The sequence below is a fragment of the Nerophis lumbriciformis genome, linkage group LG05 (assembly GCF_033978685.3).
Source record: "Nerophis lumbriciformis linkage group LG05, RoL_Nlum_v2.1, whole genome shotgun sequence".
Taxonomy (NCBI): domain Eukaryota; kingdom Metazoa; phylum Chordata; class Actinopteri; order Syngnathiformes; family Syngnathidae; genus Nerophis; species Nerophis lumbriciformis.
Genome location: NC_084552.2, coordinates 46,343,368 through 46,360,491, shown reverse-complemented (window position 1 = coordinate 46,360,491; position 17,124 = coordinate 46,343,368). Strand labels below are relative to the sequence as shown.

The following is a 17,124-nucleotide window of genomic DNA, read 5'->3' as shown; positions in this document are numbered from 1 at the left end:
CTTCTTTTTTTTTTTTTGTGCGGCCCGGTACCAATCAGTCCACGGACCGGTACCGGGCCGCGGGCCGGTGGTTGGGGACCACTGATCTAAACCATGATGCTGCAAACTGCAAATATATATATATATTTACCACAGTCGGGTAAAGTAACATATCACAGTAGTCAACAATGACACGCAGTACAAATTCAAATCTGAGACAAATAAAATGGTTTGAAAAAAAATATGGAGCTAAAGACGTGTGTATCACAATCCTAGTGTGTGTGTAAAGTGTGAAAATGTGTGTATCATAATGTTATCTGTGTGCAAGATGTGAAGATGTGAAGATGTGTGTATCACAATCCTTATATGTGTGCAAGATGGGAAGGTGTGTGTAAAGCATTGTGTGTAATATTTCGCTGTGAAGCAGAGTCTATGCCTTATATTAGGCACATCTGCACAGTGGTTTTTCTTACTGTGTGTAGACTTTTGTTAACTGTGTGAAAATGTAAACATTTAATGTGTAAGCAATTGGAAAAAAAACTGTAAAAACACGGTGTTCACAGTGACGTGAACGTCTAATAACGACGAGCTTCCGCTTTCTGCTTTCACAAAATAAACGTAGAATTGTCTGCTTTTATTTTGAAGTTCAGTACATGATGTGATCACCCACGCTAACTTTGCTAGCAACCCTGGAGCATCAGGATAACATTAGCTTGCTAGCTTAAAACTCTGCTGTCAACAGACGATTATTCGCGTTAAATCATCGATGAGTCGCAAAAGAAACCCCAGTTTCTCGGACACTAACCTGTCCCCACGGCTCCAGGGTGCTTTCATGGAGCCTACCGGGTTGACAGACGGCGATTTCCTGGCCGTGGAGCCTGACGAGGAGTTGCTGTGTTCGGTCAGCGACATCAGCGAGCACCTGGGCAGGAACATCAGCGTGGTGCTGGAGACTGCGCTCGCCGAGATCCGCCAAATGGTCAGCATTAGGATAAGGGTGCTCAAAATGGAGCTGCGGGAGAAAACGGAGGAGATCGCGGTGTTAAAGGCGAGGCTGAGCGGCGTGCAGAGGGACAGCAAGGAGCTCGGAGGAGCGGGTGTGGAGGCGGAGGCTGCTGCCTGTAAGAGGTCCGAGGCGCCTTCCAAGCTGCCGAACGCCGACCCCAAAAGAGCCAAGTCCGCCCTGCCAGGGGTGAAGAAAGAAAAAATTGACGCCATTTGTGACTACCTGATGAAGGACAAGAACTCCAGAGGGGGCGCAGAGATGGACGGGGAGCAGAGCGGCCAAGAAAGCGATGACAGGGGGGCTCGCTCGGAGGAAGAGCCGCAGCCCCTCAACCTGTGGCCGGACAGCGCGCTGGCTGCCTCCGGGCCTGGGCACGCAGACTCCAGTGCGGAGGACATCTTCAACATGCTGCCCACGAGCAGCAAGCGCATTTATGACTACGAGTGGATGGCTCCCATGGAGTACTCCGCTGACATGAAAGGTAAAAAACATGTCACCATCGAAACACAATATCACAGCTTGATAACTTAAAAATAAAGACAACTTCAGATTGTTTTCTTTGTTTAAAAATGGAACAAGCACATTCTGAAATTGTAGAAATCGTAATGTTGTTTTTTTTTTTTTTTACACTTACATGTTGCAGTTAGTAGTATTCTATCTTTATTTGTCGTTATTTATATTTTCTGAATATATTATATGATAATGTTCATCAGTCAACTCATTGGTGTTAATTTTCAATCTATCAAGATAAAAAAATATATTAATCAAATTACAGTATGTTATTAAATTTGAATGACAATAAAAAAGGAAGTCTAAAAGTCTAGTCTAGTCTTATCTGTGTAGTTTGATAATTTTCCTCGACTGATGTACTAACACCATGTGGTTTAATTTGTACATATGTAGCATCATCTACAAAGATATCCAGTGGACACAGTTAGAACCGCTGTTTTATTTCATTCAAAAAATTTCAAGGTTAATTTTTATACTTCGTAAACTCATCCCGCGGGCCTTACGTTTGACACACCTGATCTACCCCAAGGGCAGAAAAATGTAAATGTTGAGATAATGGGTCCTCAGTTCTCTGTGAAGCACTTAGAAAAGTGCTATATCAAATTTAATCCATGATTATTATATGCACAATAACACAGATTTACGACATGCAGTGAGATAAATGCTGTTTTTTGCATTCTGGTCAGTATCAATCCAAGAGTGGGCAGGTGTACCTAATCTTGTGACTGTTTATATAGTTAATTTTTGACTGTGGCTGATAAAAAAAAAATAGCGATGTTCCTCTTAAAGATATACATTTTCAAAAGATAAATGATGATACTTTTGGAGAGGGTGTGACATGGTTTCATTTGCAATATAAATGTAACGCCTCCACGCACATACCATTTACTGACCAACTCAAAGTAGATTTAAAAATGTGACTGTGGAGGAAAATTGACAACAAACATATCCAACAGACCACAAGAAAGTGTGTTTGAATATAGATTAAAATCATCATAGGTCCCCTTTTAAAGGAAGTTGTCTGATGTTGTCAGTCATCATGGCCGTTGAATTCTCAGTGCATTCAATTGATCGCAACTGGACTGTTTGGTTTGTCTTGGAAGGCGTGTCACCTCTCATCCAAGTAGGCATCATCAGTTCATGCTCATAGACTTAGACTGGTCAGATGTAGTCTTGGAATTAGATTGGTCAGATCTAGAGCTAGATCTTTAAAGGAAGTTGATATTTGTGTTTGTTGTGCTGTAATTTTTGTGTTATTGGACAACTCCTGAAAAAATGGAATAGACAGATTTGGAGGATGATAATTCAGTTGTTTAATTAAAAAAAAAAGAAAAAAGCAGGTAACAGACATGACACAAAATTGTAGTAATTTTTCTAGGGATGTACATTAAGATTTTATCGATATTCCTTTATCGATACCAGCATTCCTCGGTAGTCTTATTGATACTATATGTAATTGGTGTAAATAAAGATGTGAAAATTGCATTTTATATTACTATTTTTATTAGCTGTATTATTTGTTATTATTATGGCTTTCTTATTTGTGAATATTTCAAGCTGATAATCAGATCCTACTCCTCGAGAAAAAATCAAATCATCTGATCTTGATTAATATCACCATTGTTTTTAACCTGCCAGTTTTAAAGGATCTTTAGTAAAAAACAATTAAAGTAGGAATTAGTTCAACATTTTATTAACATAAGTAAATAAGAAAAGTATTGGTAAATAAGAAAAAACACATTAATTGTAAAAATGTTGCAATAAATTTGAGTTTATATGCTTTCAGGTAAAACAAAGCACACACAAAGATGCATCAGGTTTTTATTTTTCAACACTGGTGGTCGAACTATATTATTAGAAGTTGCATCAGGTTTTTATTTTTCAACACTGGTGGTCGAACTATATTATTAGAAGTTGTCAAGTTACCACTAACTTACCAATGAAGATCGATGATCGTGTCCACAACTTCCTAGCATTGGCAGTAGTAGCAAGGTGTTTTTCACATAGATTTTGGACGACAAATAGTCATCAAATTGGCAAAAGAAACATATCACCTGACACGTAGAAGTCATTTAGAAACTGTTCGGCTCTGTATTTTGGAGTTCGTTTCGTAGTTTGATGTGGCCACGTGTCATAGAGGTAGGCACAGAGATGACCTGAGAAGGAGGCATTGCTGCCAGCTACTGCTGGTCCTTAGCTGGCCTGGCACCATAGAGGTAAGTGTCAAGTAAAACATGATTTCCCCTTTTCTTCTCAGTGACAGCATCTCAGTCACATTGCCGTGACTTTCTGCATTTAGATCAGTGGTTCTTAACCTTGTTGGAGGTACCGAACCCCACCAGTTTCATATGCGCATTCACTGAACCCTTCTTTAGTGAAAAATATATATACCGGTATATATTTTTTTCAAATTCAAGAAAAAGTCATACGTTTTTTTACTGGTGCACAAAATGAACCGTGCATGAACATCACCTTGTTCAAAGAACAAAACCAACACAGTGCATGAACTCACAACAAATTACACACCTTACACACATTACCATGAATTGATTAACGTGGACCCCGACTTAAACAAGTTGAAAAACTTATTACCATTTAGTGGTAAATTGTACGGAATATGTACTGTACTGTGTAAACTGTACTGTTTCATATAATGTATTCTCTTCCTTTGCAATCTACTAGTAAAAGTTTCAATCAATCAATCAAAAAACCTGCAAATCAGATGGAAAATTAGAGGGAACATTGTTTGGGGGTATCCATAATACGCCGATAGGGAGAAGTTTTTATTTACACGATAAGTCGGATGTGTTTTTACCTCCGTGGCGGAGGCTCCGCCGAACCCCTGAGGCCGACTCACCGAACCCAGGTTAAGAACCACTGATTTAGATGCTGTTTTTAGTAAACAGTGTTGCGACTTTGATTTTATTTTGTAGTAGTAGCGACTTCCTCCCGGTCAGCTTCCTTTGTTTTCACTTTATCGAAGTGCACATGCAAGTGACATTGAGGCCACATTGGGGCCTGTGCACGTTTACACTGGAGTCTGAAACAAATCATATTTTACTTGTAGTGTAAACAGTCAGCTGGAAAAAATCAGATCTAAAAAAAAAAAAATCTGATTTGGGCCACTTTGGCCTGCAGTGTAATCATAGTCAAAGTTGGAGCAAGATTGATGAAGAGTTCTGTTTGTCACTCCATGTCCTGTCCATGCCTCAGAGACTGCAAGCTGTTATAAAAGCAACAACATACTAGTGGTGTTTCGTAGTGTTTTTTTGTTTGTTTAATTTTTGGGATTTCATAATGAGTGATTCCATATTTTTTTTCACTTGATCTAAAAATGACGATTTTACTGACGACCACATTTTATTTTCTTGTCTCTAGTGTTTTTTCAAGGCCAGAAAGTTGCCATTTGAAATGACTATATTTTTGTGTCATGTATGTTATCAGTTTTTTCCCCTACAAAATTAAACTGGATGAACATCCTATCCTCCAAGTCTGGTGATTCCATAACATTTTCCAGGGTTTGTTGTTAGAGTTCTTTTTCGTGGGATTCAAGATTGCCACAACATAATTAACTATTGGCTGCCTTGGGTGTGTACTGTGCAGGCTGCAATAACACTACACCAGAGGTTCTTAACCTTTTTGACCTCGGGAACTTTTCCACTACTGAGGGGCCAGGGCCCTCTCAAATATAACACTGAATTGGTAATCTTACTCTTGATTTTAATCGTACCAATCGCCCTATGGCTTTGAAACACTACACTAAACTATCAAGTTAAGTAGAGGGCCACAAAATATAGGCTTCAAGTTTGAGACCCTTGGTTTAGAGCATCATTAATAGCATTTTAGGGCTTTTTATTGGTGACATTATTCATGTTTTTTTCACCATTCGTAGATCTACTATAATACCCGCATTGTCTTGCCAGTAATAAAGCAGCCTGCGTGTGAGAATACTTCAGCTGACAGAACCGAGGTAGAAGAGGACGAGGAAGGCTCATCGAGACTAGAACAGACGGTGGCCCGCTTCTCACACGTTCCGCCAGCTGATTTCTCCATTGTGGAGGCCGAGGGTGAGAATCCCCTGCAGGGCAACGATGACGGACCTCAGACAGGTGGGCAAAAAAAATCAATAGATTAAGATCTCCTTAATCAATAACAATCAGTGTTTGATTGTTCTTCCAATTGGTTTCCAGGTCAGCAGTTTCCCAACCACACCTTCATATGTTCTCTGTGCGGAACCTTCTGCCCTGATTCAGCGTTCCTGGAGGAGCATATTAAACTGATACACTCGGACACAGCAGGTGTGCAAGCCCTCCAAGCCCTGCAGAGCATTGCCGGACCTCCGCCCACTGCAGAGGACAGCAGCAGAGTTGGAACGGGACACGATGAATCTGGCAAAGGACAGGCAGGGAACACAAGGGACGCTGCGTCGGACGCCAACAAGGAGGTTAAACTCAAGGGCAGATACGAGTGCGGGGACTGCGGACGCCATTTTAACTACTTAGGGAACCTTCGGCAGCACCAGCGCATCCACACGGGAGAGAAGCCCTTTGTGTGTCCAGACTGCGGGGAGAGGTTCCGTCATGCGGCCCGCTTAAAGAGCCACAGGCTGGTGCACAGCGGCGACCAGAGCCCCTTCCCTTGTCCGCAGTGTGGCAAAGGCTTCTCGGTCCTCTCCGGACTTAAGAGACATCAGCGCGTTCACACTGGCGAGAGTCCGTATGCCTGCCCGCAGTGTGGTCGCCGCTTTAAAGAGCTGGGTAACCTATACACCCACCAGAGGATACACAGCGGGGCCACGCCCTACTGCTGCCAGCAGTGTGGCCGCAGCTTTCGCCACTTGGGCACCTACAAGAGCCACCGATGCATGCCTGCAGAGTGACACCTGCCTTACAGATGTGATGTCCAATTGCTGATATGAACTCTAATTAGAGACAATATTAAACATTGATAAATAGACCATGTACTAATATGATCAACTCACAGAACGTAAACATTTTTTGGACAATTTATTGACTTACCAGCATCATGTTTCTTTAATAACACTACACTGTGGTGCCTCCTCTTTTTGTCTGCTGTAGGACACATACAATGGGAACATATGCATTAAAATCAAACACATGAAAACATGAGAGAAGACCAAAATAAGTCATATGAAGCCTTTGGGTATGTTAACGCCCTCGTGTGGACTGTACAAGTAATGCAGGCAGGTTTCCATTCTTTGTGCTATATTAGTTTACAGCAGACATGTAATCAAGTCACCATCTATTGATATAAGTTATTGGACGTTTCATAGGCTGCTTGAAGTCTAACACATTTTTAAAAGGTGCCAAATAAATTCCCAACTGATGTCTGATGTTATTGATCGATTGTCTCAGCGTTTAAAAAAGGAAATCCTGACCAATGACAACTTAAAAAAAGAAATAAACCTGTGTATGTTGCCAGTGTTTATCAAATTAATTTCAGTGGGAATGAAATGCAACAAGGTCAAGTTCTCACCCTCCTGAGACCCAGCAATGTATTCTTAAAGTCCTCTGTAAGAGACAAGCATTCCACACCCTTATTTCAGTCCACAATAATAAAACCCTGTTGTGGGTTTTGTAATATGTTAAATTTGTCATAAATATCATATCATACCAATACACATGTTTTACGGGCACAAGGAAACTTAGTTTTTAAATGTATCCAGTTATGTTTTTAGAAGTTACAAATTAAGTGTTTTTTTAAAACACAAATTGTTTAAAGTAAGCATTGGAGGGTTTTAGGTAGCATACTGTCAGTTTAAGGTACTCAAAAGCAATCTGTTCTCCGGTCGACATGAGGACTTATTTATTTTTCATATTAAACGCGTGTAACCAATAGGAAACATTGATTATTGCAGTATCAGTCATTAAATGAGTGGAATCAAATGTAAATTCAAATGACGGTTTTCATGTTTTTTTCATGTCTAATGTTAAACTGTAAAGATGAAACCTACAAATAGTGCTAAAAACTGCTTTACATAATGATTATTATAATATATATATATATATATATATATATATATATATATATATATATATATATATATATATATATATATATATAAAAAACAATAATAAAAGATGATGGCTGAAAGAAGTATTAAGTTGACACGTGATTACAATTTCTGACCCCAACAAATATAAACATAAAAATTAATACAGATAATAATGAGCCCTATTCAAAGATATTACCCAAAGCTATATGCAACTGAGGTAGGCTGCAGCATCCTCCCCACCACCTAGAAAGGGACAAGTGGTAGAAAATGGATGAATGGACACTAAGTTTATGATGGAGATATTTTGTTAAGATAGCTTTCTACAGTGGTGTCAAACTTATTTTAGCTCAGCGGCCGCATGGAGGACAATCTATTCCCACGCGGGCCGGACTGATAAATCATGGCATAGTAATTTAAAAATAAAGACAACTTCAATTTTTATTTACTTTGGCCAAAAATAGAACGAGCACATTCTGAAAGTGTGCATTTTACAAATAATCCTTTTGGCAAAACACTTCAAGTTTGTTGAAATTTCTGAGGAAAAAAATGGTGCAGTTTCAAAAACACCATGAAGAACACAATGAACTTAGACTTTGTCTCAGTGTTTTTACAAAGCAATTAAACTTTAAGCACTTCTTGGTCAGCATTCTCATGTTGGCAGTTCACCATTAAATACGTGTTTGGAAAAGCAATCGAGTGTTACCTCAAACCGCCACATTGGTGACATTCGCAACTGCCACAACACATTTATTTATCATGATATTAAAATGATAATATAATCAAAACAATTGTCAAAAATGACACCATAATAGTTGGATTACATGTAACATAACTACAAACGTAACCAATGTGAACATGCTAGATTTAAGCATAAAACAAAATACAACAAACAACAAATGTAGAAACACATTTTTACAATGGAGTTCAGAGTGCACATCATGCCATTAACCAATTGCGTGCACTACACAGAACTTTAACTACAAAGATGATGGTCAAGTCTTCGCATCTTACCGTTTTGTTATTTTATCCGTTGAGTAAATAATTTACAATTAAAGAAGGTATTGTGCGTCACTACATCATTAGTCTGCCGCCAGCCACAACCAGAGCAGCTGATTGCTTGCACCTCGCTGATTGGAGTAGCGGCAGCCAATCCAGAGGGCCCTTGAAGTCAGCTGACACGTCATCTTAAACAGTTTGACGTGTGTTTTAAACACTGTCATGTGTGACGTGTGTTACACTTGAATTGCTATTGCGACACCCAGTGGACACATTTAGAACAGCAGTTTCTTTCATAAAAAAGTGCAGCTCACTTTTATATTTAGTAAACTCATCTTGCGGGCCGGATTAAACCGTGGGCCATACGTTTGACACCCCTGGCTTAGCAAGCATTGATCTAAAGTACATTCAGTAGGGGAGTTTTCCCACTGGACCAATCAATAATGGAATACTTGGAAAGCCGTTTTATTCATGGATATATATGTTTTTGCTTTTTTTTTTTTTTTTTTTACAATGTCTCGCTTCTCCTCCTGCTAACCCTATGTAAAGTGAACCTCCCCCCCAAAAAAATCTGATCTTTTGACTGGGAATGTAGTGGGACAGTCTGGACCAAAAAGACAAGGGCCAAGGTTTTGTCCCAGCCCAACCTTACATTGAATTGGCTTTCGCATCTTTAATGTATAAAATGTATAAACAATATGACCCCGACATCCTTCAATTTTTCCATATGTGGCCCTTTGGCAAAAGTTTGGACTTAACCCAGCAGGCACAAGACATTGATTTGAGATCTTGTTGAATTAGGCCCAGGCGTGGAGCAACTCAAACATAACGTTGAAACAACGTGCTTTTTGACAACTTTTATTTACTTTTAGTTTCTGACGTTGATTTGATCATTCAATTTTGGTCTTTTCCCAACCAACAACGTAGATCCAACATTAGGCAACAACGTTGTCTCAGTTTACAAAATACAACTATTTTGCAAAGTTGTTTCGATGTTAAAGGAAGGGAAAACGCAACTTTTTGGGGGAACTTTGCCTATCGTTCACATTCTTTATGACAGAAAAGATGACAGATGTATTTTTTAAATGCATTTGAACTTGCAAATAAACGTAAATAAAAGTCTGCTTATATTGGAGCCCATGTTTGACTACTTTTGGATTGTTTTATTCTCTATTCCGCCCATAAAACCCAATAAATAACTACCGGTATCTAAAAACCTCCAACAATACTGCCTTTACATTTTGTGACCTGAATTTTAACCAAGTATTAGTGATATTGTTATTATAAGCGCTAACACAGACAAACTATTTATAGCGGCGCTGTGATCCCAGAGAGCGAACTACTAGTTTGTGCTGATATATTGACATCATGGGCTGGTGAGTTGCTTTCCTGTCTCAAAGCTGGTGAAAGTTAATTATAGATCATAAATAATGCCTCTGATATTGATAGTAGAAGGATGAGGACATAATCCAACAAGTTGGTACACTTTGGCATATAATTTAGACCTGGAAATGGCGAGAAAGACACAGAAAGACGCCTGGTTCTTCGTTCGTCTTCCTCTAAACGAGAATATATGTACATCCTGTCGGCATACTACAGTGACAGCCGACATTGTCCAGTAAGTGATTTTTTATTATGTTTGTTGGCTTTCATGAAGTCTGCAGTGATTAAGATTTAGTGATGGTGTCGAAGGAAAAAGCAAACATTGTGATGCGCATTTGAAATTAATATGCTTAAAATGAGCAAAATACGTAAATATTACATTTTATTATGAATGTGCCTGTTACTACATTACATATATACTTACAGTGGGTATATAAAACCTTAATGGAAGTGAATTGATTATTTTTAAGTGATTTATAAGCAGAATAGAGCGACTCTATTGTAAGCGGACTTTTACTAGTTGCAATGCATAAAAGAAGGAAAAACATGTGTGCTTGTCTTACATAAGGATTGTGAATGATGGGCTAAATTCCCAAAAAAGTGCAGTTCCTCTTTAAAGGATATGTATAATCAACGTTGTATCAATGTTGTGTGCCTGCTGGGAAGGGATGCCACCATCAAGTGTAGTGTTCTGCTCAGTTTTAACTGTAGGAGGCGCCGTGCACCAGTTCTCTGTTAAATGATGACATGAACCAGAGATGAATTTCCTCTTGGAAGCAAACAAGCAGGCACACAAAACCAAACCGTCAAGTGATGGATGGCTTCTTAGCGGATTCAAGAGTTGTGTGCAGGGTGGAGAGAGACACTTCTCTCACTGATTCCACCAGCGAGAACTCTCAAACTGACCCACTTGTCGGTTAGAGACAAGCAATGTAAGGGTGGGAGTCTAATCCAGAAACACATGAGTGCCATCTTCGTTTGACAGCTGGTGTGGAACATAGACAACGTAAGCAGCAAGGTGACATTGATATGCCAGGCGGGGGCAATAATTTGTGCCGACAAGTCCAAAAGACTTTGGCTAAATTTCGCCAGATAACCTTTTTTATACAGAACAAAACACACACACTGCAACAGTGGTAGACAGTGCATTTGTAAATGCTGGTGAAGTGGCTTTCTTGAACCTCATCGAGTCGGTGCAACAATGCACTGTGTCAAAGGAATATTAATTAACAAGGCTGCATCTCTGTGACTTTCTCCTTCTGCTGATGATGGAACTCCGACTAAAGCAATGCAAATTACAAATGTGAACAGCATCCTCCAATCCAGTCCTTCTCAAATAGTGGGGCGGCTTCCCGTGCCATGCCAGGGAGGCCTGTGTGATGCTTTATCAGTATCATGCAGGAAAATATTGGATACAATGTGTTGTCATGCTTATGAGATGCGATGCAAGTGTAAGCCACTGTGACACTATTGTTCATTTTTGAAATGTATTTATTTTCCATCCATCCATTTTCTACCGCTTGTCCCTTTCGGGGTCGCGGGGGGTGCTGGAACCTATCCCAGCTGCATTCGGGCGGAAGGCGGGGTACACCCTGGACAAGTCGCCACCTCATCACAGGGCCAACACAGATAGACAGACAACATTCACACTCACATTCACATTCACACACTAGGGTTAGTGTTGCCAATCAATTGTTTTTTATAAATGGCTGTGATGAGAATGTAAATGAGGGATTTCTAATCACTGCTATGTTGGAATTCTTATCAATATTGATACTGTGGTTGATATTATTCATTTTTGTTTGACTACTTTTGGATTGTTTTGTGTCATGTTTGTGTGTCCTCTCAATTACTCTGTTGATAGCTATTCTGAATGTTGTTGGGCTGGGTTTGGTTTTGGAATTGGAATTGTATTATTATGGTATTATTGTGTATTATTTTGTTGGATTGATTAATTAAAAAAACAAACAAATATCATGCAGTATCATGCTTCGAAAAGCTGTGCACTACAAATCGTGCTCGCTGTACCCGTTCATCTTGATTTCCTCATTTGTATTTATAAAACAAAAGTAAGCACAAATTGTTGTGTTCATTTTTTTTTGTAGGTTAAAGTGTTCTATATATTGTGCTCCTCAGTTAATGTTGCTGATCAATTTGAATTGATTATTTATTGAGTTTATTTAGCTTAATTTTTCAGTATCAAATTGATTGAGTCAATCAAAAAATGCTTCGTTTTTAAATAAAGATTTTTTTTTAATTTCAGGCAAATTGATGCACTTTTCTGTTACAGTCAATAAACAATGTTAATAAAGTTATTCTTTGTCGTAAGTTCATCTACATTTCTAACATCTTTTTTGTTTTCTTTAATGTTAATAAAGATGCGATGTTATGCAGAGATGTACTTATAACAATTTTTTTTAGACAAATTATACTATATAGTCGCTGCGGAGAGTGGGGGAAAAGGGGTAAGCAAAAGGTTTTCTTCTTCCTCTGCGGGGCGTAACAGAAAATAATTGACAAGCACTGCTCTAATCTAACACCAATAGTATGAAGAATTACCATATTCCCTCGCCATTTTGCGGTTCACTTACTACTGTCTTAGTGCATCACAGATTTCAAAATTGAAAATGGTTATTTTTATATTGTCAAAGTTAAAGTCCCAGCAATAGTCACACACACACTAGGTGTGGTAAAATTATCCTCTGCATTTGACCCATCCCCATGTTCACCCCCTGGGAGGTGAGTGGAGCAGCGAGCAGCAGCGGTGGCCGTCCTCGAGATTCATTTTTTGGTGATTTAACCCCCAATTCCAACCCTTGATGCTGAGTGCCAAACAAGGAGGTAAAGGGTCCCATTTTTACAAACCCCGTTTCCATATGAGTTGGGAAATTGTGTTAGATGTAAATATAAACGGAATACAATGATTTGCAAATCCTTTTCAACCCATATTCAGTTGAATGCACTACAAAGACAAGATATTTGATGTTCAAACTCATAAACTTTTTTTTTTTTTTTTGCAAATAATAATTAACTTAGAATTTCATGGCTGCAACACGTGTCAAAGTAGTTGGGAAAGGGCATGTTCACCACTGTGTTACATGGCCTTTCCTTTTAACAACACTCAGTAAACGTTTGGGAACTGAGGAGACACATTTTTGAAGCTTCTCAGGTGGAATTCTTTCCCATTCTTGCTTGATGTACAGCTGAAGTTGTTCAACAGTCCGGGGGTCTCCGTTGTGGTATTTTAGGCTTCATAATGCGCCACACATTTTCAATGGGAGACAGGTCTGGACTACAGGCAGGCCAGTCTAGTACCCACACTCTTTTACTATGAAGCCACGTTGATGTAACACGTGGCTTGGCATTGTCTTGCTGAAATAAGCAGGTAACGTTGCTTGGATGGCAACATATGTTGCTCCAAAACCTGTATGTGTCATGACTTGGACTATGGAGTTTTTGTTTTCCCAAGATGCAAGAGAATTTGGATCGGACATGGCTTGAAGGTGGGTACATGATTTATTTATCAAAAAAAAGAATAAACGAAAAGCGCGCACTTTGGCGGAGGTAAAAAAAACATGGCGAATGAAAACAAAACTTGCACAAAGGCAGAAACTGAACACGAAATAAAAACACTTACTGTGGCATGGGATCGTGAACAGGGCTTGAAACGAGGGGATAGCAGGTTTAAAAAAGATATGACTCCAGGACGAACAACAGAAAATGAAAAGCTTAAATAACACAGACATGATTAACGAAAACAGGTGCGTGACTCAAAACGTGAAACAGGTGCGTGATGTGACAGGTGAAAACTAATGGTTGCTAAGGTGACAAACAAGAGTGCACAATGAGTCCAAACGTGGAACAGGTGAAACTAATGGGTAATCATGCAAACAAGACAAGGGAGTGAAAAGCCAGAAACTAAAGATTCCTATAACTAAACAAAAACATGACTTAACACAAAACATGATTACACAGACATGACAGTATGTACCTTTCAGCATTAATGGCGCCTTCACAGATGTGTAAGTTACCCATGTCTTGGGCACTAATACACCCCCATACCATCACAGATGCTGGCTTTTCAACTTTGCGCCTATAACAATTTCTGGTGGCTCTTTTCCTCTTTGGTCCGGAGGACACGACGTCCACAGTTTCCAAAAACAATTTGAAACGTGGACTTGTCAGACCACAGAACACTTTTCCACTTTGTATCAGTCCATCTTAGATGAGCTCAGGCCCAGCGAAGCCGACGGCGTTTCTGGGTGTTGTTGATAAACGGTTTTTGCATAGGAGAGTTTTAACTTGCACTTACAGATGTAGCAACCAACTGTAGTTACTGACAGTGGGTTTCTGAAGTGTTCCTGAACCCATGTGGTGATATCCTTTACACGCTGATGTCGCTTGTTGATGCAGCCTGAGGGATCGAAGGTCACGGGCTTAGCTGCTTACATGCAGTGATTTCTCCAGATTCTCTGAACTTTTTGATGATATTACGGACCGTAATTCCTTGCAATAGCTGGTTGAGAAAAGTGTTTCTTCAACTATTCAACAATTTGCTCACGCATGTGTTGACAAAGTGGTGACCCTCGCCCCATCCTTGTTTGTGAATGACTGAGCATTTCATGGAATCTACTTTTATACCCAATCATGGCACCCACCTGTTCCCAATTTGCCTGTACACCTGTGGGATGTTCCAATTAAGAGTTTGATGAGCATTCCTCAACTTTATCAGTATTTATTGCCACCTTTCCCAACTTCTTTGTCACGTGTTGCTGGCAGCAAATTATAAAGTTAATGATCCATCCATCCATCCATTTTCTACCGCTTATTCCCTTCGGGGTCACGGGGGGCGCTGGAGCCTATCTCAGCTACAATCGGGCAGAAGGCGGGGTACACCCTGGACAAGTCGCCACCTCATCGCAGGGCCAACACAGATAGACAGACAACATTCACACTCACATTCACACACTAGGGCCATTTAGTGTTGCCAATCAACCTATCCCCAGGTGCATGTCTTTGGAGGTGGGAGGAAGCCGGAGTACCCGGAGGGAACCCACGCAGTCACGGGGAGAACATGCAAACTCCACACAGAAAGATCCCGAGGCCGGGATTGAACTCACGACTACTCAGGACCTTCGTATTGTGAGGCAGACACACTAACCCCTCTTCCACCGTGCTGCCCAAGTTAATGATTATTTGCAAAAAAAAATGTTTATCAGTTTGAAAATCAAATATGTTGTCTTTGTAGCATATTCAACTGAATATGGGTTGAAAATGATTTGCAAATCATTGTATTCCGTTTATATTTACATCTAACACAATTTTCCAACTCATATGGAAACGGGGTTTGTATAATCTTTGGTATGACTCGGTCGGAGTTGGAACTCACGACCTTCCAGTCTCAGGGCGGACACTCTAACCAAAGGCCACTGAGCAGGTTGTTATATGACTTGAATCACGGCGCTACGGCGCCAGCCAAAACTAGGTTTGGATCGTAACAACACATCAATGAAGGCAGCCTTATTAAACGTCACGGTCTGTTGGCGTGCCGCGTTCATGAAGAAAGCTTATTTAATCTTGAACTAAGCTCGTTGTCTGGTGTAAATCAAATGCAATTTTGATAATATAATATTACCTATAATATAACAAATTTTTCGTTATGATAGTTTAGCATATCAATGGATTGGGTTTGGATGCTCAGTTTCAACCAGGAGCGGACTAAAGAAAACATCACATAAACAGCAATAAATACAGTTTTCTTCTATTTAAATAATTATTTATTTATTTGTCCTAATTCGTGCCCTTAATCAATCATGATGGTTATCTGTGAGGCACGAGCGCTAACCTCTGTGCCACTGTGCTGCCACTGAATACTGAACCCACGTGCATTCTTATTTTCAACTGATATTAACAGTTTTGCCAAAAAATAAATTATTTAATCGACCACAAAACATAAGTGTTTGTAATATTTCCAGCATCAAGCATGTTATTAGTTATTATTAAGAAATAGGGTTGAGGGAATATGATACAACCTTGCAAACAAAATAGTGGTCACTCCCGAAACACTCGTTATTTACAAAGAAAAGAAAGTATATTGAGTTATCAACTAAAATATTATGATACTGATTGGTTAAATGTATGTTCAATTTCTGAAATTAATCTGATCAGTGTTATGCATTTTAAAAAGAAAGATTGCATGTTGGTTTTGAAGAATTTCATATATTAAAGTATGTTAGTGGATTTGATTTTGAAAGAGGGATAAGCGGTAGAAAATGGATGGATGGATGGAAAATCTCAATTGTTAAAAATAATTAAAAAAAATATCTTTACACAAGGCAAGTAAGCATGATATTAACAGCGTAACATGGTATTTTATATTCATATTTGAAGACTATGATTTGGTAGTGACAAATTTGGGGAGAGGACAAACATTCCCAAATGTTCTGAAATTACAAAATACATGTTGACTGTTTTTTTTTTTTTTACAGAAATGTGTACTTCATATATTATCCACTATATATACTGTAGAGACAAAGTTTTGACAATACAACTTAAAAAATGTTGTAATATTTCCAACCTCACTTTGAACAAATTCGGTAGAATGGCCCATTAACATGCTGTAAGTATATATGTAATGTAGTAGCAGGCACATTTACAATAACATTAAATATTTACGTATTTTTCTCATTTTAAATATACGCGACACATTAATTAAAAAATTGCAGCATGTTTGCTTTTCTTTTTTTTCATCATTGATTACTACTTACTGCAGACTATATGAGAGCCAACCAGTACCATCATGGAAAGAAAAAAAATGTATTAAATTGTTATATGTATCCAGTGATTATACTATAAAGTTATTTTCCATTTTACTTCACCAGTTTTAGATTATTTTTATTCAAAATCGCTGAATTTTCACATTTGCCGTTCAAATACTGAGCAGAAACTTGCGGTGAGTCACCAGCCAGTTGAGCCTCACCATGGATTGCGCAATGACCCGGCTAACTGCTGGGCCTGCTGTGCAGTGAGACCATATTGCTATATGAATTATATTATACATTTCCATAGTTTAGTTAGCTGAGGTATATAATGTACAGTGTATTTTGTCAACAACTGTATGTGTGTAACGTATTTCTTGTGCTGAGCAATCATAAAACGGCTGCAAAGACGCACTGGGTGAGGCTCGAAGTAATCCCGCCTCCTGGTGGTAGAGGGCGGTAGTGATCCCAGCGAT

General features: G+C 39.2%; 1 protein-coding gene across 1 annotated transcript; it reads left to right on the top strand.

The window, feature by feature from the left end:
* The first annotated feature begins 237 nt into the window (after positions 1-237).
* Positions 238-6,848, top strand: znf16l (zinc finger protein 16 like). Its single transcript, XM_061959998.2, has 3 exons — positions 238-1,466; positions 5,419-5,604; positions 5,686-6,848. The coding sequence occupies exons 1-3, from the start codon at positions 746-748 to the stop codon at positions 6,372-6,374; spliced, it is 1,596 nt and encodes a 531-aa protein (XP_061815982.2). The 5' UTR covers positions 238-745; the 3' UTR covers positions 6,375-6,848.
* Positions 6,849-17,124: the final 10,276 nt, after the last annotated feature.